At 57.5% G+C, this 22563-nt stretch overlaps 7 protein-coding genes across 7 annotated transcripts; 4 read left to right on the forward strand and 3 right to left on the reverse strand.

Moving 5' to 3' along the window:
* Nucleotides 1-546: 546 nt before the first annotated feature.
* Nucleotides 547-2175, reverse strand: B0T26DRAFT_684850 (Maf-like protein-domain-containing protein). Its single transcript, XM_060440855.1, has 2 exons — nt 1535-2175; nt 547-1397 (listed from the first exon to the last, which is right to left on the reverse strand). The coding sequence occupies exons 1-2, from the start codon at nt 2087-2089 to the stop codon at nt 729-731; spliced, it is 1224 nt and encodes a 407-aa protein (XP_060302439.1). The 5' UTR covers nt 2090-2175; the 3' UTR covers nt 547-728.
* Nucleotides 2154-4400, reverse strand: B0T26DRAFT_684852 (uncharacterized protein). Its single transcript, XM_060440856.1, has one exon. The coding sequence runs from the start codon at nt 3976-3978 to the stop codon at nt 2437-2439; it is 1542 nt and encodes a 513-aa protein (XP_060302440.1). The 5' UTR covers nt 3979-4400; the 3' UTR covers nt 2154-2436.
* A 421-nt stretch (nt 4401-4821) lies between these two features.
* Nucleotides 4822-6576, forward strand: B0T26DRAFT_736478 (uncharacterized protein; the record flags this gene model as incomplete). The annotated part of the gene is made up of 1 exon (XM_060443328.1): nt 4822-6576. One exon carries the CDS (start codon nt 4822-4824, stop codon nt 6574-6576), a length of 1755 nt encoding a protein of 584 aa, XP_060302441.1.
* Nucleotides 6577-7637: 1061 nt separating this feature from the next.
* Nucleotides 7638-10707, forward strand: B0T26DRAFT_26822 (urease). Its single transcript, XM_060434086.1, has 4 exons — nt 7638-7907; nt 7970-9171; nt 9231-10122; nt 10185-10707. The coding sequence occupies exons 2-4, from the start codon at nt 8033-8035 to the stop codon at nt 10503-10505; spliced, it is 2352 nt and encodes a 783-aa protein (XP_060302442.1). The 5' UTR covers nt 7638-7907; nt 7970-8032; the 3' UTR covers nt 10506-10707.
* A 1463-nt stretch (nt 10708-12170) lies between these two features.
* B0T26DRAFT_26899 (uncharacterized protein) lies at nt 12171-14119 on the reverse strand. Its single transcript, XM_060434090.1, has 3 exons — nt 13825-14119; nt 12691-13230; nt 12171-12615 (listed from the first exon to the last, which is right to left on the reverse strand). Exons 1-3 carry the CDS (start codon nt 13930-13932, stop codon nt 12412-12414), a joined length of 852 nt encoding a protein of 283 aa, XP_060302443.1. The 5' UTR covers nt 13933-14119; the 3' UTR covers nt 12171-12411.
* A 2836-nt stretch (nt 14120-16955) lies between these two features.
* On the forward strand, nt 16956-20453 carry B0T26DRAFT_26924 (heterokaryon incompatibility protein Het-C-domain-containing protein). The gene is made up of 5 exons (XM_060434092.1): nt 16956-17319; nt 17426-17992; nt 18072-18251; nt 18304-18848; nt 18911-20453. Exons 1-5 carry the CDS (start codon nt 17190-17192, stop codon nt 19982-19984), a joined length of 2496 nt encoding a protein of 831 aa, XP_060302444.1. The 5' UTR covers nt 16956-17189; the 3' UTR covers nt 19985-20453.
* Nucleotides 20454-21381: 928 nt separating this feature from the next.
* B0T26DRAFT_633567 (beta-1,4-endoglucanase) lies at nt 21382-22410 on the forward strand (the record flags this gene model as incomplete). The annotated part of the gene is made up of 4 exons (XM_060436550.1): nt 21382-21491; nt 21600-21936; nt 22030-22060; nt 22136-22410. 4 exons carry the CDS (start codon nt 21382-21384, stop codon nt 22408-22410), a joined length of 753 nt encoding a protein of 250 aa, XP_060302445.1.
* Between the last annotated feature and the right edge of the window lie 153 nt (nt 22411-22563).

Raw genomic sequence — 22563 nt, forward strand, 5'->3', positions numbered from 1 at the left:
CGTCTGGACGTCTCGCGGTTTTCGACTCGGAACTGGTCTCCTAGTCACGAGTCACGCTTGGAGTGGACAAGCCGACAATTGACATTCTACGTCTCCTCGGAAAGGATGGAAGGAAATATGGCTGTGGTCTATTGAAGAGTATATCCAGAGAAAAGTAAAAGATGTATATTACGGACTGGAGGGCTGAGATGGGGACGGATACAACCGCATATAAACAGCGAGTCTTTTTGTCCTATTGCCCCTTAAAGAAGCTGGCGTTGGTTGGGATATGATACCTAGACCGAGTTCTATATGTAATTCTGCTTGTCGGCGCGTGAAATATCATTAGGAGAGAATAAAGGGGCTAGCCGGCAGGCCTATTCGCATATCATCTTCAACCACGCCAGATACATCATGTAGGTCCTCAACCAGGGGGTTGAGATAGTCAGTTAGGCAATCGATAGCAATTATTTAATCCCAACACGTGCCTTTATTTACGGTATTGTTTTTTGAGAGCATCCATCCATGCCCTGCCCTGCCAGCCCGAGGGAGAGCTTTTGGTGTTTCTTTTCTTTTCTTTTCTTTTCTTTTGACTAGTATTTTGGTCTCCCTGAACGCCACGATGTAGTAGATAGGCTTCCGGGCGATGGGGAGAAACATCAGCAAAGCCAGTAGTCCTGCATGCATGCATTTCGCTCATGACTGGTAAGAAGTAGTCGCCCTGGTCAGGGAGACACGTCCTGCCGGGTTCACGCGTCATCATCCTCCTCGTCCTCGTCGACCTCGCCCTGCCTGAACAGCACCTTCTCGCACAGCTGCAGACACCTGCGCACGGGCAGGCCAATGACATTGTCAACAGCGCCGTTGATCTTCTCAACCAACAACATACCACCAATCCCTTGCACGGCGTACCCGCCGGCCTTGTCGGCGCCCTCGCGGGTGCGCACGTAGGCGGCAATCACATCATCCGCGAGCCCGTCGCTGGCCTGGGCGAAGCGCACCTCGGTGTCCTCGATGTGGGACGCCATCTCGTAGCCGGGGTGCGAGGCGTCGGCCTTGGGCGCCAGCACGCAGACCGCCGTCAGCACGCGGTGCGTGCGCGTGTCGCGCAGGTGCTGCAGCATGCGCGCGTGGTCGGCCTCATCGCGCGGCTTCTCGAGCACCCGCCCCGCCCGCGTCACGATCACCGTGTCCGCCGCGATCACTAGTGCCGGCTCCTCCGGCACGACCACGTCGGCCAGCGACGCCGCCTTGCGCTGCCGCGCCGCCGCGTCTTCCTGTGCGGCGAGCGCCGACTGGTACACCGATAGGCACTTGCGCCGCGCCGTCCCCTGCACGTACTCCTCGGGCCCCAGCGACGCCTTGTCCAGGTCCTCGGGCTCCTCCGACGGCATGATCTCCAGGTTGCGCATGCCGACCTGAGCAAGACGGGAGAGTCAGCGAGCGGCGGGGGGTTCTGTTGGTGTGGCAATGTCTGGTTTCACTCCATCTGTCCCTCCCTGTGTCTCTGTCCCAGATAGCTCGAGAGTTGAGGTTTGGAAGAAAGCCCACATACCTGTTCGAGCATGGCCTTGCGGCGGGGCGACGCCGAGGCCAGGATAACGCGCTTCGTCGCGAGATGGGTCAGCAGCGGCAGCTCGAGCGGCAGCGGGCCGCGGCGGACGGGGGCGCTCTGCCGCAGCCGCAGGCCGTGCGACCGCGCCGCCTCGATGTAGCTGGGCGGAGGGTCGGAGGGGTTGGTGAGATCCATGGCGGCGCTGGTCTGGCTGGCAGTAGTAGTAGTGGGGTGATGCTGATTATGGTGTGGAACTCGAGTCGTCGAGCTAGCGAAATCACGGTGGAGGTCGGGGCAAGAGGTCGCACCGGCTCTCTGCTGATGTCTGGACTGCTTTTTAACCCGTGCGGTTGTTGAAGGGCACGAGTTCGAAAGATGTCGGGTCTGGGGATCGAAGATGCCAAGTAAAGGTGTCCGTGGGGGACGTGTGGAGGTGGAGGTGGGATGGGGAAGCAATCCAGGAACCGTCAGCAGGAACCCCGCCAACCTTTTTGCAGGCGCGGGAAGCAGCAGCAGCAGCGTACTGCAGCGCTGCGTCATCGTATTCGACAGCATCTGCCCATAAAGGAAGGCGGATGCCGGGAATACGCTTGTACTCGGCAAACACTAGGCCAATGAAGAAGCTGAACCTGATAGTCTATGTAAGGTAAAGCCCAAGGATGCTCCGACCCTTGAACGTGGGTTATATTTGTATTTTGCATGTATGAGATATTACGTCTCCCATCTTTCTAAAATTCGCCATCGCATAGCGATGACGTGAGCTGGTTTAGATTCACATACGACACACCCAGTGTGGTATTTACAAGCAGGCTACAACCGTGAAAGATACAAGGTATGGAGGTACGTAATGTGGCTCAGAATTCGTACATTTAGTCACTTGGGGAGCGAGGCTCCCGGTGCTCTCAGGCGTAAGCGTTTACCTTGGACTGCATGAAGTGCACCAGCTCTTCAGGCGTCATCTCGACCGACTTCGGGACCGGCTTGTCGTCAACTGCAGGAACGCCCGTCGCATCGACCGTCACCGACTCCTTGGCCACGTTCTTCGGGCCGATCACGATGATCATGCCGTAGCCCTTTGTCTTGGCCTCGCGCACTTTAAGCGGCAGGCTGCGGGCGCTGAAATCCACGTCGACGGCAAGACCAGTTGGCGACGATGTCAGGCCGTCGGCCGCCTCGCCATCGGCCGCATTGCCGGTCGGTATCCCGAGCAGCACGTTCTGGGTATCGCGCGCCCACTTCAGGACCGGCTCGGTGTCGTTCACCGTGAGGATGATACCCTGCCTTGGGTTTAGCCAGAAGGGCCATTTCCCATTGTAGTCTTCTATCAGCAGCGCCATGAGCCGCTCCACGGACCCGAGCACGGCGCGGTGGATGAGCACCGGCCGGGCCAGGCCCGAAATGGCGAGCTGGTCCGGGTCTGTGGTTTTCTCGCCCCTCTGCTCTGCCTCTGGCGCCGGCGTTTGGTACTCGAGCTCGAACCGCCTTGGCAACTGGAAGTCGAGCTGGATTGTGGCCGTCTGATGTTCCTTGCCCTCGGAGTCCGACAAGACGACGTCGATCTTGGGGCCGTAGAAGGCGCCGTCGCCCTCGTTCACCGTCCATTCCTGCCCGCACGCGTCTAGCGCTCGCTTCAGAGAGCTCTCGGCCTGGTCCCAGTCTTCGAGGCTCCCCATGTAGTTCTCGGCCGGCCGCGTCGAGAGCGCCAGCCGGTACGGGCCGAGGCGCAAGACGCCGTACGTGACGCGGATGAAATCGAGCGTCTTGCGAATCTCGTCTTCAATCTGCACCGGCCGGCAGAAGATGTGCCCGTCGTCCTGGTGGAAGCGCCGGACCCGTGTCAGGCCGCTCAGGGCACCCGAAATCTCGTTCCGGTGGAGCGGGCTAAAATCTGCGTAGCGGATAGGTAGGTCGCGGTAGCTTCGAGTTTGCGACGCGAAGATGAGGCAGTGGCCCGGGCAGTTCATGGGCTTGAGCCCGTATTCGTTCTCCTCGCCCGTCTCCCGGCTGTCGGCGGCGCGGGACGGCGAGCTGCTGGTTACCGTGTACATGTCGTCGGCGTAGTTTTCGAGATGGCCCGACTTGGCCCAGAGCGCCTTCTTGTAGATGGTGGGTGTGATGACTTCCTGGAAGCCATAGCGCACGTACTGCTTGCGCAGGAACTGGACGAGACGGTTGAAGATGCGCGCGCCATTGGGCAGGAAGATGGGGGACCCCGGACTGTAGATGGATGTTGTAAAGAGCTCCTGGTGCAGGCCGAGGTCTCGATGGTCGGCGGCTGGAGGCTTCGGGGGGGTAGTCTCGCTGGGGCGGGCGCACGACGAGCACTGTTGAAGTCGGCCTTGGTTTAAGTTTAGGCGTGGCTGTCGATGCTGCCGTATCCTAATTTGTCTGGTCACAACTTGCTGTGAGGTCCATGGCCATCGTGGAGCCCGTAGGAATAGCATCCCTCCGTGTCTGCGGCGACTCCCAATGGACCGACAGCTGGCGGTGCTATTCGGTCAATTCAAGATAGCGTCGTCAAAAAGAAGCGGGAAGCTGCGAATCTCGGTCTTAAACAGGCCACAACCCAAAAGCTTTTCACCCGGAAGCATGTCTTGGACTGGCCAAGAGGCTCCAGCTGATCCCTGCCATGCTGCAGGGGGCCCATGTACGACGCGGGAGTGCGAGAAGGCTTCGAGGCCAATCCACGCGGCGCAAAGGCCATTCGCACGGTGCCAAAGCAGTGCCATCAATGACATTCACTGGTGCTTTCGACGTCATCCACTGTGGAAGCGGCAATGCACAGCAGCTTCGGAAGCAGGCCCAGCCTCTTCTTAGGTGCCGTTCCATTCCCCTCCATGCATCATCCGATCCACTGGAGACACAAAGGAACGGATAGTTTTCTTTTTATCTGTCTGAAATGTGTATGTTATTTTCAGCGACTTATGAAGAAATATTTCCTCAGCTTGCACATCCCGTCGGCACTGCTGCTGCTGCTGCTGCTGCCTCCATTTGTGACTCATCCCCTACGTATTTCTGACCAGCCTTTGCGCAAAGGTACTCCACGGAACATCGAAGTGCAAACAGACACCGTTTACCCCCCCCCCCCCCCCCCCCCCCACGTGCCAGCCGTTATAACCTATTACACGGCGTGTCTGCCTGCGCATTTCTAATACTTGACTCTGTGACGCGCGACGCGTGACCTCGACTTTGGCACAATCGCGTCATTCTCGACCCCTTGCCGACTAAATATATATATCGACCACGGCCCCCTGGATCACGCTCTCTCTCAATCGGGCTGGCCCATTATGGCGCCCTCACGACAGCCGCGAGAGTATCGCGTCGAGAGCTCCTGGCGCGTGGTCGAAGGAGGCGAGAATGACAGCTTCGACACATCGATACTACACGACGACGAAGAGCTCATCATCTCCAGCAGCAGCGACCCGTCGCAGCTGACCGGATCGCAGCCCTTCAGCATCGGCGGGTCGCAGCCCTTCAGCATCGGGGGCTCGCAGGACGAGAGCATTGAGAACTTCCTCAGCAAGGCCGAGAACGACGAGCAGGTCATCCTGAGCACCCCGTTCCGCCCCTCGGTCCCACAGTCGGTGCGCTACAGCTCCAGGGAGGCCAGGAAGCACCGCGACCCCGAGCCCGAGTTCTACATGCCCAAGGTCGAGGTGGAGAGTCCCAGGCGCGACGGGGCGCGGCAGACGAGGAACTCGCTTGCCGCTCCGCCGTCGCTCCCGGGACTGCGCCGTCGCCGCGCCGACTCCGCCAGCGGCCCCGCCAAACCCGATCGCCGCCGAGGCGCTTCCGGGAACCAGCAGGCGCCGCAGTCGTCGCTCGGGGATCGCCTGTCCAAGTCTTTGCCGGACGCCTTGTTAGGTGTGCTATCTTGGATATTCGGGCTCGTCGGGCTTGCCTTCCGGTATGCGCAGAAGCCGCTGGCAATCTTGGCGTCTCTATACCTCGTGTTTGGCGGACTCATCGTCTTGCAAAACATGGCTACCAAATCCATCACGGCGTCTCTATCGCCAATATGCCGCGTGCCCGGCGCGTCGTGGCTCGACCTCCCCTTTTGCCCCGACGCCGCCGCAAAAGACGGGCGGCCGCGGGAGCGCGGGCCGGTCGAGTTCGACGATCTAATGCACGTTCAAGACCGCCTTGAGGAGGCAATCGAAAAGTCTGTGCAGCGCGCCTCGATCCCCATCGAGATGAAGCGCTCAGAGGCGGCCATCCGCGATCTGCGTACGCTGGTCAAGTACAGCAACCTCCAGAGCAGAAACGAGCTCACGCTGGAGTTTGACGGGCTCATCGACACGGTGCGGGCCACGTCGAGGGCGCTGCAGAAGTTCAACTCGCGCGTCGGCTCGACGGTCGACTGGGTCATCAGCATGAGCCGCTGGACGTCGAGCCACCTCGACAGCAGCACGAGCGCCGATGACAGCAGCCGCGGGCTGCTCGGCGACTGGGCGAGCTGGCTGTTCGCGCCGTTCCAGCCCGCCGTGTTCACGGAGCGCATCGTGCTCGACCGGTACGTTGAGCTCGCGTCGCTCGTGTCGGAGCGCATCGCCAGCCTGATCGAGGAGGCGGAGACGGTGCTGGGGCGGCTCAAGAAGGCCGAGGACCACCTCGAGCTGATCCACGACCTCGTGACGACGTCGCAGAAGTCGGTGCAGGTGCGCAGGGACGACATCCTGTGGACGCTGTGGACGCTGATCGGCGTCAACTCGCGGCCGCTCGCCAACCTCAATGGCCAGCTCGCGCTGCTCGCGCAGGTCAGCCGGCAGCGGTCCGACGCCGTGCACCAGATCAACGAGCTCGTCGTCGAGCTTGGCAAGATCGAGGCCAGCCTAAGCGACCTACGCACCAGCGTCGCCGAGCCGGGCCTCGTCCGCGGCAAGGGCGTCGAGGTGCCCCTCAGCGTCCACATCGAGACCATCAACCAGGGCGTCGAGCGGCTCGAGGCGGCCAGGAACAGGATCAGGGCGGCCGAGGACGAGCAGGTCAAGGCGGTCCTCGCGAGGGGAAACGGGGACGAGAGGCTGATCGACGAGGCATGACTAACATGACGTGTGTTTTTGTGTTTGTGTGTGTGTGTGTGTGTGTGTGTGTGTGTGTGTGACGCATGGCGTTTTAGGCCTTTCTCTTTACAGGCTATGACTCGGGATTCTGTCTTTGCTGGGAGAGCACCAGGGAATACTTTTCATCACAGGGCAACATCGGCGTTGGGTTGGGACGACAGGCTGTTGGATATCTAAGGGGGGCATCTTGTTATACTGGGTAGGTTACTACCTCGAGCTGTGTATATCTTTCACTGTAGATATTTCTGGGTCTGGTATGAATTTGGTTTCACCAGGTACGGGCGGGAAGCCCGTGGACTCTGGTAACAAACAAAATAATGAAATGTTACTGGAGCCTGTATTCAAACTTTAAAGTCCGCAGTCCTACCATACCGTACCTTAGTATGCTTGTCAAGCTGCCGTCCATAAAAAAAGACCTACCTTACCTGAGGTACGAACCCGAGGTACTGTATACCTACCTTAGTACTGTCCTGTATTGAAGCTTATTCCATGGCCTGACCTTATCGCCAGGGACAGCTACATTAGTGGACCGGCCGACGGGACGTGGAGGTGCCTGCCACGCCTGGAACCCTTATCAGCATTCAAATGCGGGGTAGCTGCACACTGGCTAGGAACATCCCACTTGGCCGGTATCCGGCTGAGGGGGCGAGGTCAAGTGTCTGTAGCGCAAGGAAGCGACCGAGGGAGGGCGGACGAATCCGTTTAATGGATTGATGGAGGTGCCTCTACCGTCGACAATTGACGGGACCCAGCAGCGCAGTGGACACACGCGCGGGCAGGTAAAACGCTTTAGGGGGTGGTTGCTCCCATGCCTGTATCTGTATTCGCCGAATGGGCCCTTTTTTGTTGTTCTATTTTAATTATTTCTTTTTAAACTCGTCTCAGGCCTCTCTTCCTGCTGCCCCTTTCTCTGTTCTATATACATTATACCCCCGTCTGTCGTCTGATAGCTGGCACGCCTGACCGTTGACCGCAATGCATCTTGTGCCCAAAGAGGTTAGTCTGCCCGAGTGAGTGATGAGTGAGTGAATCAACAATGAGTGACGATGTTTGCCTCGGTCTACCCGTCCGCCCGTCCGTCCATCCGTCTGTCTGTCCGACCTCGTTCGTGTCTTGCAGGCGCTGGCGTGTCTGGTCTGTTCCAGGGAGAGTAACCGTAGCTGCCGTGATCTCAAGCAGTGAGTTAAAAAAAAAACAAAAAGAACAATGGCTGAACAAACCAGGTCGACAAGCTCGTCATCTCGCAGCTGGGATTTCTTGCCCAGCGGCGGCTGGCGCGCGGTGTCAAGCTGAATCATTCCGAGGCCACAGTAAGTCTCTCTCCTTGCCTTGTTGACTTGAACTTGACCTGGGCCTAATACGCACGCTACAGGCCCTCATCGCCAGCAACCTCCAGGAGCTCATTCGCGATGGCAACCACACCGTCGCCGATCTCATGGCCCTGGGAGCCACCATGTTGGGCCGCCGCCATGTGCTGCCCGAGGTGACGTCGACGCTGCACGAGATCCAGGTCGAGGGCACCTTTCCCTCGGGCACCTACCTGGTCACCGTCCACAACCCCGTGAGCACCGACGACGGCGACCTGGCCCGCGCCCTCTACGGCAGCTTTCTCCCCGTCCCCAGCGCTGACGCCTTCCCCCTGCCCGAGCCTGCCGCCTACGAGGCCACCCGCCAGCCCGGCGCCGTCGTGTGCGTCAAGGACGTCAAAGTCACCATCAACGAGGGCCGCCGCCGCATCCGCCTCCGCGTCACCAGCAAGGGCGACCGCCCCATCCAGGTCGGCAGCCACTACCACTTTGTCGAGACGAACCCCCAGCTGTCCTTTGACCGCGCCCGCGCCTACGGCTTCCGCCTGGACATCGCCGCCGGCACCTCGGTCCGCTTCGAGCCCGGCGACACCAAGACCGTGTCCCTGGTCGAGATCGGCGGCAACCGCGTCATCCGCGGCGGCAACAACCTGGCCTCGGGCAAAGTCGACCCGGCCCGTGTCGACGACATCGTGGCCCACCTGCAGCAGGCCGGCTTCGCCCACACCCCCGAGCCCGAGCCCGCCGACCTGGCCCACGCCGCCGTCGCCGAGGCCTTCCGCATGGACCGCGCTGCCTACGCCACCATGTTTGGCCCCACCACAGGCGACACAGTGCGCCTAGGCAGCACCGACCTGTGGATCAAGGTCGAGCGCGACTTCACCGTCTACGGCGACGAGTGCAAGTTCGGCGGCGGCAAGACGCTGCGCGAGGGCATGGGCCAGGCCACGGGCCGGTCCGACGCCGACACGCTAGACATGGTCGTGACCAATGCCCTCATCCTCGACTGGTCCGGCATCTACAAGGCCGACATCGGCGTCAAGGCTGGCGTCATTGTCGGCATCGGCAAGGCCGGCAACCCCGACGTCATGGACGGCGTGACGCCCAACATGATCGTCGGCAGTTGCACTGACGTTGTCGCCGGCGAGGGCAAGATCATCACCGCCGGCGGCCTCGACACCCACATACACTTTATCTGTCCGCAGCAGGCCTTCGAGTCCATCGCCTCGGGCATCACGACCATGCTCGGCGGCGGGACGGGTCCCAGGTAAGTTGTTCTAAGAATTATGGTGAAGCGATGCAAGTTAACTGACAAGCTTTTCTCAGCGCCGGCACAAACGCCACAACCTGCACGCCCGGAGCCCACTACATGCGCCAGATGCTCCAGGCGTGCGACCAGCTGCCGCTCAACATAGGCATCACGGCCAAGGGCAACGACAGCGACCCGCTGGCGCTCCGCGAGCAGGTCAAGGCCGGAGCCTGCGGGCTGAAGCTGCACGAGGACTGGGGCACGACGCCGGCGGCCATCGACGCGTGCCTGACCGTGTGCGACGAGCTGGACGTGCAGTGCCTGATCCACACGGACACGCTCAACGAGTCCGGGTTCGTCGAGTCGACCATCGCGGCCTTCAAGGGCCGCACCATCCACACGTACCACACCGAGGGCGCGGGCGGCGGGCACGCGCCCGACATCATCAGCGTGGTCGAGCACGCCAACGTGCTCCCGTCGTCGACCAACCCCACGCGCCCCTTCACGCGCAACACGCTCGACGAGCACCTCGACATGCTCATGGTGTGCCACCATCTGAGCAAGAACATCCCCGAGGACGTGGCGTTCGCCGAGAGCCGCATCCGTGCTGAGACCATCGCCGCCGAGGACGTGCTGCACGACCTCGGTGCCATCAGCATGATGAGCAGCGACAGCCAGGCCATGGGCCGCTGCGGCGAGGTCGTGCTGCGCACCTGGAACACGGCCCACAAGAACAAGCTGCAGCGCGGCCCCTTGCCCGAGGACGCCGGCTCCGGCGCCGACAACTTCCGTGCCAAGCGCTACGTCAGCAAGTACACCATTAACCCGGCCCTCGCCCAGGGCATGTCGCACCTCGTCGGCAGCGTCGAGGTCGGCAAGCTGGCCGACCTGGTCGTGTGGGACCCCGCGTGGTTCGGCACAAAGCCGAGCCTGGTCATCAAGAGCGGGCTGATCGCCTGGGCGCAGATGGTACGCCCCCCCCCCCCCTTTTTCCTCTCCCTCACCCACCTCCTCACTCACTTTTCCCTCAGGGCGACCCCAACGCATCCATCCCGACCGTGCAGCCGGTCCTAGCGCGGCCCATGTTCGCGCCGCTGGTCCCCGAGACCAGCGTGCTGTTCGTGTCGCAGGCCAGCGTGGCGTTGGGCACCGTGGCCGGCTACGGCCTACGCAAGCGCGTCGAGCCCGTCCGCGGCTGCCGCGCCGTCGCAAAGTCCGACATGAAGTTCAACGACTCCATGCCGCGCATGCGCGTCGACCCGGAGACGTACATCGTCGAGGCTGACAGTGTCGTTTGTGCGGCTGAGCCTGCCACCGGACTGCCCCTGACGCAGAGCTGGTTTGTTTATTAGCTAGGGAGGCTGGCTGTTTGGCACACTGGGAATCTGTGCTGTCCATCCCTGGAGGCCGATTTTAGGGGTCGTGGAGGATTACTGGAGCAGGATGGCGCTGTCTCTTGTTTTTATGCTCTTTTACTTAGTACATATTCTATATCTATCTTGGCTATGTAGGAGGTGCTGAGTTAATGTGTGTCTGAGGTACGCAGCTGTGGTTTCAGGACGCTTGGCGATTCAATGGGGCTTCCAGCGAGGACCTACTTGCCCCTATATATGTTACAGGCGGTGTTGGAACGCTCTGCAGCGGGGTCAGATCTCAGTCACCATGGACATCGTCTGCAGACTATTTCAGTGTGAGATAGGCGAGGTATAGGGGTCAGGCAGGGCAGACGGTGGATGAGCTAGTTTAGGTAACTGTATGCTCAGTTCAGTGATAGGCAGTGCTGTACAGCGTGTTTCCAGTGGCAAGGCAAGCAGGCAGGTAGGCAAGCAGGCACTTGGGTTTAGGAGGGATATGTATTCTCAGATGCCCCCGTATTTTTACCTTTTCATCTCTGTAACGTTGCGGTTAATTTTCAGTCTAGGTGCTGTAGGTGGGCGAGGTGCCCCTATAAACCCCAGGTAAGGGGCAGAGGCGGATTGTGTGGATGGCTAGTGAGGAGAATGTAACAAGAGCCGCCTGAATATATGAATTTGTTCCGTTCAGGTGCTTCTTATGCAGTGACTACTAGAATACAGCGCGTATTGGTAATTAGCGCCTATCTGACGAATAATTAAGTTATTGAAGTACGTGCCTCCCTAGGAGAGGGTTTAGAAGGTCTATTATTTCACGTTAAGGGAGGGGGGAGGCTCTAGCTTTGGTGTGCAAGGGTAGACGTTTAGGAGATCGCTCCTTATACACCTTCTTAGCCTCGGTATAGCCGGGACGTTATCTACATTATCTAGTACAATAGAGCACCATTAAAACACCCTCTACAGGTGGCTAGCTCTGAGCTTTAGGCATGTAGGTCCTTCTACTTAAAAGGGACCTGGAAGCTAGAGGTCTCGCCAGCCAAGGTATGTAGCTAGAGCATCTGTGCTGCGCATCTCTGTGTAAGGCTACGGTATTAGAGGAGGTTTAGGGGCTTCTCTCTCCCGCTAAGAGGGTTTGCGCGAACAACTCTTTACATTTAGAAGGAAAGAGAACATCACCACTAAGTCCACGCAAGGTAGTCATAGAAATAGCCTAGCTACATCTCCAGGCTGAGCATACTCTGACCAAAAGTATAGCAATGCCCTGCCTGGTCACGATGGCAGTCGTCTCGAGCCAGAGCATCAAATCGCAACGCAACAAGCATGTATTGATCACTAAACGAACGGTCGCATCGTGAACACAATACAAAGTCAAGACAAGCAGTAGTTGCATAACCCGGCGAGATAGAGACAGAAAATTTCCCCATATTGTATAGACAGCGTCGCAGAGCCGCAGAGAATGGAGAGAGATAAAGAGCCCCGTATCCTTTAACCCCCCCCCGTCCCCAGTCTCCGGTCCCCGTTAGCCTAGCCCATTCGCGCCCCGGATTTCCTTTCCCCTAGTTTTGAGAAGCATTCCCAGGAAAATACACTCGCTCTGTCATGGAATCATACAATACACATGGAAGAAATGGAAGAAAAAAGACAGAAGAGCGCACTGTAATCCCAACACACACACCCCCGCAAGTCAGCGAGCGCCGGAAAGAACCGTCAGGCGCGCCGAAAAGTGAAATCCCGTCGAGTTCCGAACTATACCACCTCGGCGAATGCAAACCACTAGGACGGTCCTCGCTAGTGTCTCGTCGACGAGGGTATCATAAAAAGACCAAGACGGTAATAGCCCAGAGAGGTATCATGAGACAACGAAGCAAAGACGTAAAGAAAGGCAGAGATAGATTGAGGACGGGATTCAGCCCGTCTTGGACTTCTTCCGCCCCGACTTCTTAGGTTCTTCTACCTCGGCCGCCTTGGACGTCCGCTTGCGCTTCTTCACCTCTGGGCTTGAGGGCGTAGGCGCGATCTTAGCGGGCTCCGCCTCGGCTGCCGGGGTGGCTGTCTTGCGCTTGCGGGTGTCTTTGCCCTTCTTGGGGGTCTTAGCCGCCGGTGTGGGCTCCTCCTCCTCAGAGACATCCGCGATCGCGCCCTGTCCGAGCTGCTGTGCGATGGCATCCTGGTCGTTGCCAACAACCTCCTCAACGACAGCCGTAGCTGTGGGCATCTCGATATTGAACTCATCGGCATACTTGAGCGCCTCAGGGTCTGACATGTTCTTGGCGTCCGGGTTGCCGTGCTTGTAAGAGTGGACGCGGGCGTTGTAGAGGCGCAGATTGTACTGGTATGCCGTGTTCCAGCCCTGCTTCTCGGCAGAGCCCATGACAGACCAACGGCGCTGGCCTTCCTCTTGAACGGCGCCCTTGGGAGCCTCTTCTCCGAGGTCACTGGCGATAATGGGGCGAGCCGTCTGCATGTATAGGAAGTACGGGGTGAGGGGGCGCTTGGGCGCATTGGGATCGTGAGTGCGCTTCTTACGCTCCTTCTTCTCCTCAACGACAGGCAGAGGCGGGGCAAAAGCAGCAGGCATCAGGCTGCTGAGGGCTCCAGCAATGCTGTCCAGCTCGCCGCCGTTCTCAATGTTAGTGCCCTCCCCCAGCAGGAGGTTGGTTTGGCGGAGGTAGTCATTGGAGAAGCTCTTGATCAGATCTTGAATGGTTGAGAGCCTTTGGTAGACCTGAGAGCGTGTTAGTAGGCTGTTATCAAGTCCGTTTTGGGGTTCGGGTTGCGGTTGAGGGTAGAAGCGAGCGCAGGGGTAAAAGGGAAGATGCGGCGTCGGCAGGCCAGGGTCAATCACAGCAGGCGCGATTGCTCAAGCCGAGCCAATGTAAACAATGGAAACAGCCTCAGAATGGCAGTGCAATGCTGCACGGCAAAGCCATCCGCCATAGCAAAAGCATTGAAATCTAGCTATCCAAATCGCGCCGCGTTCGACTTGGACCGAGGTCCAATGCCATGACAGCAAGCCATGCCGTTTAAAAAGCTCATGCCCATGCCTGAGTGCACATGGTCTCGCATCCAAGACGCGATTCACTAGTGTGAAGATCGAGGCGCTGGCTTGGAATATGCCCTGAGGCCCGAAGGTGAATGAAAACAAGCAGTGTTGACGCGACGTGCGCGGTGAGTGGACGGGGAAGTGGGTATGTGCACGATAGACAAAGCTCTGAGAAAGGAGTGTGGTGCTGCGCTGCGCGTGCATGTGGAAGAGTGTAAAGGTAGAAGCGCTATGTTGAATGTGGACGCTGAGCGGCGAGTGATGCGAGATGCTTACCGAGTCGCGCACGCGAATAAAATTGTCAACATCAATGACGGGCGCCCTAGGCGGTGCGGAGCTGGGCTTCGCGGCCTCAACGACCTTGTTCTTTGGTGGGCGCGGCATGGTTTTGGCGGTTTGGACGCGGTATGCGACGGCGGCGCAGATGTGGTTCTTTCTTGTTGCGACGTATAGCGGGTATAGTGCTATCGACGACGCGATGGTGATGGCGGAAAAAACCTGCTGGCTTGGGGAGGTGGGTGCTGGAAAAGACGCCAAAATGAAGGGTGAGATCCGGAGGAAAAAAGTTCGCGGCGAGTTTGGGGGGGCGGGCGGGGGGCCCTAAAATATAGGTGTGACACAGCGAGGGAAGCCAGCGCTGATTTCCCTGAAATTCGGCGGGCGAAATTTTTGCCTGCTGAGCTGCAGCTTAATTCTGGGCCCCTCCCCCCAATCGAAATCAATCACTCCGTCTTTTTTCACTGATGCCCTGCCCTGCCACGAGCAGCGAGCAAGGGCCTGACCACCCGACGCGAGCAATCTCAAATAGGCGCCCGCTGCACGCAAAAACAGAGCATGCGCCCGCCACACCACCCTCCTGCACTTTTCGTCCCTCAGGCAGTCGCCGCTGTCCCTCGTGCCTACCTTCACTGCTCTGCCCTACAGTTGCCCGACCTGTCCGCCCTGCCCCCCCAATTTTCCCATTTTCCATTTTCCATTTTCCATTCCCTCTCCGCTTTCGCACCGCCGAACAGTGCCATCAACAGTGGGCAACTGGGGCCTAGGCCTGGGCACCACATCGCACAGCGAGAAGCTCAGTGCAACACAGGCGGGGAGGGTCTGTTAAGCCTCCGTGATTCCACCTAGCCAACTTGGTAGGCGGGTTAGATTATTACTCATGCTGTCACCCAGCTCAGTCGCTCTGTGTCTTCCTCTATCGGAGCAAAAGAACTAATTTCAGGATATGCCCCCAAGCATTGAATGGGTGGTCGCTGATCTTGGGCCCCGAGGGTGAAGTTGCTTTTTGCACACCGATTTGCGCTGTTGGCGCGTCGATGGCACCGCTGTAGGCGCCTGAAAGGCTCGTCCATCAGGAGCCTCTGTTCTTGAAGCACCTGGTGCAGCTATCTCGAAGTGTGCTTGGGTACCTTGGCCCTGTCCTTCAGTGTTCCTGTGACAAAGTCGGCTGTTGCACGCGTGCCCGCCCACTCGGCCAATGGCACGCTTTCAGCCTATGAGACACTGCAGTTCTGATTCCCTCTAAAAGGGCAGGGGTATTCGTCCCCCCTCGATTTCGACGGAATTTCGAGTCTAGCCCCTCTTCCGTCGCCAGCGAGCCGAACTGGGCTCTGGGTTGATTGGCAACCCCCCCACGCGTGATGATGCCCTTCTCACAAAGCGTGCCAGAAGCCGCAATGCCAATGGAAACCAAAATACTCCTACTCGGTACTATCACCAAATGCGCCATCAGCCGCTGTTGCGACAGTGGCCACAGTTCTATAGTCCTTGACTACCTCCGTAATTACAGGACTCTGTAACGCGCGCTGAATACGGCTTGACACTCTGAAATTGAGCGCGTCCCTCAGCACATTTCAAGCCGCAACTCAAGGTAGGAAGGGAGGCAGCTAGATGTTTAGTGCGTCGCTACAAATTGCCTACCTTACCTACCTACGGATAGGTGCCAATGCAATTATTTTCAAGCCTTTAAACGTTTGACGACGGATTGTCTTATTTCAACTTCAGCCAACTAAACACATGTTAATTCATAAATCCCATGCCACTGTACGGAGTAGGGACACAGATTACAGCGCGAGCTGGTGCGTGGCGCACTACTTCGTACCCTGTCTACCTCGTCTACCTCGTCTACCGCGTCGGACGATACAGCGAGCGTTAGACATGAGATCACATCCGCCTAGTGGTGGCAGCTTTCCGTCCTATTCTTTGCTCGCAGAAGGCCCCTTGGCGCCATCACGCGCCCGAAGGCGCGAAATTCCCGGCTCGGGAAAGGGTGCTAGGCTGTACGCGAACCTGGAACGAAGAGTGTTCCGCCTCGTTCCGCACACTAACGGGATTAGCTACACAGTAACTGCGCTGCTCGTCTGTGGTGGGGCTCTTTCGCACATCGCTCTCCGCGCACAATTGGGCACACACACAACTACTCGTAACCATTTCAAACGCGGGTTGATGTGCTAAGAACAAAAGCACTACCCACCTCACCTGTAATGGCTCACTGGATGCACGCTCTACGGTGCCTCTATTAACGTTTCAGGCCTTGGCGCACAGCTTGCGCTTGTGCTTTCACTGTGAGCTTTGACGCCGTTCTCTAACCGTTACCTGCAAGCGCGATTTCATAGGGATCCTGGGGTGTACAGGATTGTACAGTACAGTACATACGGAGTACTTCGTACCTACAGTACATTTTCTACCGTAGATTACGCGTAATACAGCAAGTAAAATATCAAAGCCTCAAGGCCATTTACCTTATCCACAGCTCACACTCGGCCCTCTATTTACTGTCTATAAATCTCCCCCGGTGAGCGCGTCTTATTGGACAGATGTGAGGATTAATTGCTAGGTACCTCTCGGTGTGCCTGCTCGGAGGGCGATGCTCTCGCCGTCTGGCGTCTCACTAGATCGATGCATGGCGGTTGGCGGTTGGGTGGTATGTGGCTTGATATGTAAGAGCTGATAACAGCGACAGCACCCTCATTCACCGGCCGCTGATCTGCGTCAAAACTTCTGCGTTGCCTTTCGTAGGTCGTCAGCCCGCCGCGCTGCGACTCATAGATCTGCATTGGTGCCCTGTCTGGGAGTAGGATGCTTGACTTGAGTATACAAGGTCTTGGCGGCGTTCGTAACGGTACGGGGTACTTGTCCACATTCAACACTTGCCTGAGAGCACAGGTACCCCACATCTGCGGGACAGCTTTTACAATTGAGGAGCTCCTGTACAATACCCCTCCACACCCCACCTACCCCTCTCCTTCAAGAAAGGCTCCTGCCACTTGCCAACGATGCCAGCTGAATGGAGTCTTGGCATGTTTCCGATTCCCTGAAACTAATGTTAGCGATGCTATAATCCGGCTGAGCCCTGCGAGGATGTGGCATCCACGAGGACTAACGTCCGAATGCGTCTCTCCCAAGTTTATTAGTCTACCTACTGGTACCTATTTATGCTGTTCTGCGCTCCTTCTTTCCCCTCCATCAGCGGACCCATCCCCCCTCATTTCGCACCCACCTCTACCATAATATCTACCCCCTCTAAACAAAAAAAAAACTATACGACCTACCTAATCATCAACCTTGAAGAATTTGACTTCTAGAGTGCGGAGCACAAGCAATCTTTATCAGAAAGCCCTTACCCATCGACACAAGCCGCAACCATGGCTGGCGTCAAGTCGTACCCCGGTACCGTTCTACTCGGGCTTGTCGTGCTCTTCCTGTTTGCACGGCCCACGCTTGCCTTTGGTGCCGGTAACATTGCTGGGATCTCCAAGGTGGAGGGCCAGAACTGTGAGTTAGCCCTCGACTCAAGCAGTTAACGCCGCTCTGTTTCTCTCTTGGTCTCGCGTTGGAATCGGGATTTCCCGCTAATTTGCGATTTGTCCCCATCATGCAGGGCGCCATGGCGATATCGAGGATGCTCTTCTCAAGATCCTGATGGCTCGTGCTGTCGGCGGCAAGAAGTTTGACAAGATCATGGTCTCGCGTGTCTACTTTGGCAACTGGCTTCGCGATTACTCCCAGGCGATTGACGTGGGCACGGTCAAGAGCGTCTCGGCCGAGGCCATCCGTCTGCTGCTCTGCGTGCTCGGCTTCTTGACCTTTGGCTATGGAAGCCGCGAGTTCGAGGTCACGGCGGACCGCCTGGGCTGCTACCGCCCTGAGGACCACATCGACAACCCCAAGAACTACGCCGACAACGAAGATGCCACAAACTACGACAGACGTCTGCGCGGCCCTGTCGACGAGCGCGTCGAGTTGGCCATCGACCCGGAAACGGGCATGAAGACCTACATCGCGAGTACTTCCATCGAGCAGCGCAGATACATGACCTCGGCCCTGCATGTGCGCCGCCTGTTCACCGAGTGCATAAGGCTTGGCCGTTCCTATTCGCGTTCCAAGAACAACACCGAATTATACGAGGCCTTGCGTCTCTTGGGCACCGGGCTCCACTGTCTCGAGGGTATGAAGCCGCCAATGTCGATGTAATCTGGTGTTAGGTCCGTCTATCGGAACAAGGAGCTGACGCGCGACCTATGTAGATTACCTCGCTCACAGCAACTACGTCGAGCTTGCCCTGATTGAGCTGGGAGAACGCGACATTTTCCCTCATGTCGGCCGCGACACCAAGATGAGGCTGCAGGGAGCCCGTAACGAGGTTTACCCAGTTGTTACTGGTACATTTGGAGGCGTTGATTTCCTGCACTCAGTCACGGGCGAAGGTTTGCATCCCTTGTCTGACGGATCAGCGCCATTCGGCTAATAAGGAGGCAGTGTCCGACAAGATGACCCAGAGTGAGATCCAGGACCTGGAAGGAACTCTTCAGGAAAGCCAAAATTCCGACACCAGCATCCTGCGCAATCTTCTTGACAAGATCCCCGACGGCTTGTTCGGTGGTGACAACAAGAAGCAGAAGATGGAAGAGATCCAAAACAACGCAAATGCAGCACAGATGAGCAACACCAAAGTCTCACCGCGCAACCCCGAGGAATTCACCCAGTATATCGGGGATGTCTTCAAGCAGATCATGCCTGCCATTGAGTTCCATGACGACCTGCTCCAAACCATTTCGAAGGCTATCGAGAAGATTCCCGTTTTGCCCAAGATCATCGAGCAACTTGAGGAACAACTCTCCGTCTTTGTCTTCTCCATTATTGCCCCCTTCCTCGTCCCCGTGATTGATCAGATCAAGAACGAGCTGGCGACGGGCGCAACTGAGATTATTGAGAGCAGCAAGAATGAGCAACTCAATGTGTTCCATGATGACCGCTCGACGGACCCAACACATTCCATGCTGTCCAAGGACCACTTCTCAAACGTAAGAAAGGATTTTCTTTTTTTTTCTTTCATAGCCTACTAGTGAGCTAACATGGAAATCAGATTCTCAACGAAATTGCTGGCCAAACCGCCTCCAAGGTTGTCTCCTGGGTTGTACCTCAACTCATGGAGGCCTGGGATGACCACAACACGGATGTCGATCGCCTGTTGAACAAGATCATCTACGGAGTGCTGCACCACCCGGCCCAGCGACACATGGGACAGGATGGAGCCAATGAGGGCCGTGACATCATGTTTAGATCTGTTGAGGAGTGGTGGGGGCAGATGGACGAAGGTCAGAAGCAGGAGTATCGCCAGAAGCTGGGCCGCCGAGGAGTTGAGCGGGGCGAGAACCACAAGGAAGGCGTCCACGATACCGGCCACGGCTGCGGTAAGAAGCTTGGCATGCACAAGAACTACTCGGGAGGGGAACAGACCATGGAAGACCGAATTGCCGGAGCGGCCGTTGGTGCCATTATGGGAGGCGTCAAGTCTGGATTCTCGAATCTTGAGCAAAGCGCCGGCTTGGGTAACTTGGGCGGCGGTGGTGGTGGCCACTCCGGCGGTTACTCTGGTGGCGGCAGACAAGATAGCTCTGGAGGCGGCCTAGGGGGCTTCCTCGGCGGCGCTACTGCCGGCGGTGGCATCGGCGGCATTCTTGGTGGGGTCTTCAAGAACAGGGAGACGGACACGTACAGTTCCCGTGAGCAGACCGAGGACGGCGGTTACTCCGAGACTACTACTGAGTACGGCCGCCAGGGTGGCCAATACGGCCAAGCCGAGTACACGGAGACGCAGTACCCCGGCGGAGGGGAGCGGACCGAATACCGTCGCTATGAGCAGGACGAGGGCGGCCGCGGGGAGTACTCGGGTTATGAAGAGCGTACAGAAACGTCGGGCTGGGAGGGCGGCCGCCAAGAATATCGCCAGGAAGAGACCAGCTGGGGCGGCGAGAGTCGCCGTGAGGAGCGTGAGGAGTACCCGCAGGAGCAAGAGGAAAGCTCCGGAGGTTTCTTTGGCGGCGGCGGCGGCGGCGGCTTCCTCGACAATCTTACCCGACAGGCGTCGGAGGCGTTCGAGAGCCAAGAGTACGAGGAGCCCCCCCGTGAGGAGGAAAGCCGGGGCTGGGGCTTCTAAGAGACTCTGGGTGTGTCCGCATATTTGATCTGCAGAAGCAGCATATATGCGACATTAAGTAGTGGACGCGCGTGATGGCCAAAAGTTTCTTTATGTACCTTGAGATTGGATTCCGGATATCTGTGGTCGAGAGAGGCGGGATTTGATTAGTTGACTACTAGGTAGCTACACGTAGAGGCTGCGTCCCTCGACGAAACCCAATTCGAGTTTTTCCAACCTTTCTCTTTCTCTCCGTCTTTCAGGTCCAGAAGACAACGCGGTGATTAAGTATGATTGGAGCACTATTTAGGCCCGCCTATTCCTCCATCCCCAGGCAATCTTGCTAATTTGAGGGAGTCTAGCAGAGAGGGGGCATGGGACATATAGCATGCTGCTAGACTTGTGATTCCCGTCTCCCTACACAGTTGTTGATCGCCCCCTGCCCCCCAGACATTGTGTTTTATTATATGGATTCCTTATATAACTACCCTATATATTGATTGTATGTACTAAGTACGTACGTACTACATAGGTGGGGGGGGGGGGGAAGTGCGGGGAAAACAGTGCCAATATATATATCTATCAGCCGTCTTCCAGGGCGCGGCTCGCCAGGAGATGAGCGCCCAGTTACCCCATTTGATCATGAGAAAGCAGTGTTCGTGTCGTCGTCGACGGGTCGCGGCTAGCTTGCCCGACGTGCCTGCTCCCACTCCCGGCTGCCGTTGTTGGATTTTTTTTGTTTTGTATTTTTGTAGTGTTTTATTTTATTTTATTTTATTTCTTTCTTTCAATATTTCCCTTTTCCGCAATATTTTTCTCACTCGTTTATTCCTCTGTCTCTCTCTCTCAAGCACAGTCGCTCTTCGATTTCCACTTATGGTCTCCGCTGTGTGGGGTGAGAGCCGCCTGTCTTCATTTGGGTCGGGGCTGTCGGGTAATTCTGGCGCTTCCATTGTTGGCGGAAACCCGTTCCCCCTCTCTTTCCATCTCGTCCCGTGGGTGACTTGCTTGCTGGCTAGTGAGTGGCTGAAGACCCGGGACCGGGACCGGGACCAGGTTTGTTTCTGTTTCCTTTTTTTCTTCTTTAATATGTTTATTGTTTCTTTCCCGTGTGGTGGAGCTGGTGTGTTCCCCCTTGGATGTTGTACTATAAGCGGAATGTATGTACGCATATATATGTGTGGCCCTGTCTCGGGCTGATTTCGAGTTCCTGGGTTCCCTCTTTCTGGTTTCTCACCCCTGGTTAATACACAAGAAGAAAGTGAGCCGCTTCTCTTTTTTCCTTTTCGAGACTTGGTTCTCCCTTTTCTTCCGGTGTGCCTGCTCTGCTCTTTGGCCATTTGTTTGGTGGATCAAGAGTGTCGCTGCCGTTGTGTCACTACTTGCTATCGAGCCGAGAAACAAGAGACTTAACAAAAATGCGTCTGTCACTCTCCACGCTCGTCGCTCTCCTTCCCTTTTACCTCGAGGCCGTTACGGCACAGGGCTCCTCGGGCAACGGCAAGACGACGCGCTATTGGGACTGCTGGTAGGGGTTTCTCATCCCTGCTTGCTCTAAAAAGGGGGCAAAACAACAATCATAGAAAAGAGCTCAGGAAAGGGGGAAACAAAATGCTGACAACGCCGCACACGATAGCAAACCGAGCTGCGGCTGGCCCAAGAAGAGCAACGGCAACTCGCCGGTGCAGACGTGCGATAAGAACGACCGGGCACTCAACGACGGCGGCAACACTAAGTCGGGCTGCGACAACGGCGGCAACGCCTTCATGTGCTCGAGCCAGAGCCCGTGGGCCGTCAACGAGACAGTGGCCTACGGCTGGGCCGCCGTCAACATCGCCGGCAGCAACGAGGCCTCGTGGTGCTGCGCCTGCTACGAGCTGACCTTTACCAGCGGGCCCGTACAGGGCAAGAAGCTGATTGTGCAGGCCACCAACACGGGCGGCGATCTGGGTAACAACCACTTTGATCTTGCGGTGCGGTCCCCCTCCACACAAATCTTCAGAGAAAAGGGGGCGTGTGTTTGACGTCTCACTGTCTGACTACATGCTGACATGTCACGCCCGAAGATCCCCGGCGGCGGTGTGGGCCTGTTCAACGGTAAGTTTCTTTGTCACATTTCTCATTCTCCAACAAAACAACAAAAACATCAAAGTAGTCTCTGACACGGAACAGCCTGTACGAACCAGTACGGTGCGCCGAGCAACGGCTGGGGCGACAGGTACGGCGGGATCCACTCCAAGAGCGACTGCTCGGGGTTTCCGGCGGCGCTGAAGGCCGGCTGTAACTTCCGCTTCGACTGGTTCAAGGGCGCCGACAACCCGTCCGTGTCATTCCGCCAGGTCGCCTGCCCGGCGGCCATCACGGCCAAGAGCGGCTGCACGCGCAACAACGACGCCATCAACGAGACGCCCACGGGCGACCGCACCGTCCCTACGTGGACTCCGTGAGCGTTGAGGTGATGATGTGGTTTGGGTGAGTGATGAAAAGGGGGGCCAGTGGCAAGAGGGAACCGAGGGTTGGAGTTCCCAAATGTAAATAGACCCCCGAGGGAAGGGGGGGGGCTGCTGTGCTGCTTTTCTTGTATATAAGTACTCGTGACA

Source organism: Lasiosphaeria miniovina (genome assembly GCF_030549165.1).
Source record: "Lasiosphaeria miniovina strain SMH2392-1A chromosome Unknown B0T26scaffold_1, whole genome shotgun sequence".
Classification (NCBI taxonomy): domain Eukaryota; kingdom Fungi; phylum Ascomycota; class Sordariomycetes; order Sordariales; family Lasiosphaeriaceae; genus Lasiosphaeria; species Lasiosphaeria miniovina.

Coding starts and splice junctions, on each gene's coding strand:
- B0T26DRAFT_26899 (XM_060434090.1), bottom strand. CDS start 13,932: ATGCCGCGCCCACCAAAGAACAAGGTCGTTGAGGCCGCGAAGCCCAGC. Junction 13,231..13,824: donor TTATTCGCGTGCGCGACTCG/GTAAGCATCTCG, acceptor ACACGCTCTCAG/GTCTACCAAAGGCTCTCAAC. Junction 12,616..12,690: donor CTACGGCTGTCGTTGAGGAG/GTTGTTGGCAAC, acceptor TCTGAGGAGGAG/GAGCCCACACCGGCGGCTAA.
- B0T26DRAFT_684852 (XM_060440856.1), bottom strand. CDS start 3,978: ATGCTATTCCTACGGGCTCCACGATGGCCATGGACCTCACAGCAAGTT.
- B0T26DRAFT_26924 (XM_060434092.1), top strand. CDS start 17,190: ATGGCTGGCGTCAAGTCGTACCCCGGTACCGTTCTACTCGGGCTTGTC. Junction 17,993..18,071: donor CGGGCTCCACTGTCTCGAGG/GTATGAAGCCGC, acceptor CGACCTATGTAG/ATTACCTCGCTCACAGCAAC. Junction 18,849..18,910: donor CCAAGGACCACTTCTCAAAC/GTAAGAAAGGAT, acceptor CATGGAAATCAG/ATTCTCAACGAAATTGCTGG.
- B0T26DRAFT_684850 (XM_060440855.1), bottom strand. CDS start 2,089: ATGCTGTCGAATACGATGACGCAGCGCTGCAGTACGCTGCTGCTGCTG. Junction 1,398..1,534: donor GCAAGGCCATGCTCGAACAG/GTATGTGGGCTT, acceptor CGTCTTGCTCAG/GTCGGCATGCGCAACCTGGA.
- B0T26DRAFT_26822 (XM_060434086.1), top strand. CDS start 8,033: ATGGCCCTGGGAGCCACCATGTTGGGCCGCCGCCATGTGCTGCCCGAG. Junction 9,172..9,230: donor GGCGGCGGGACGGGTCCCAG/GTAAGTTGTTCT, acceptor AGCTTTTCTCAG/CGCCGGCACAAACGCCACAA. Junction 10,123..10,184: donor TGATCGCCTGGGCGCAGATG/GTACGCCCCCCC, acceptor CTTTTCCCTCAG/GGCGACCCCAACGCATCCAT.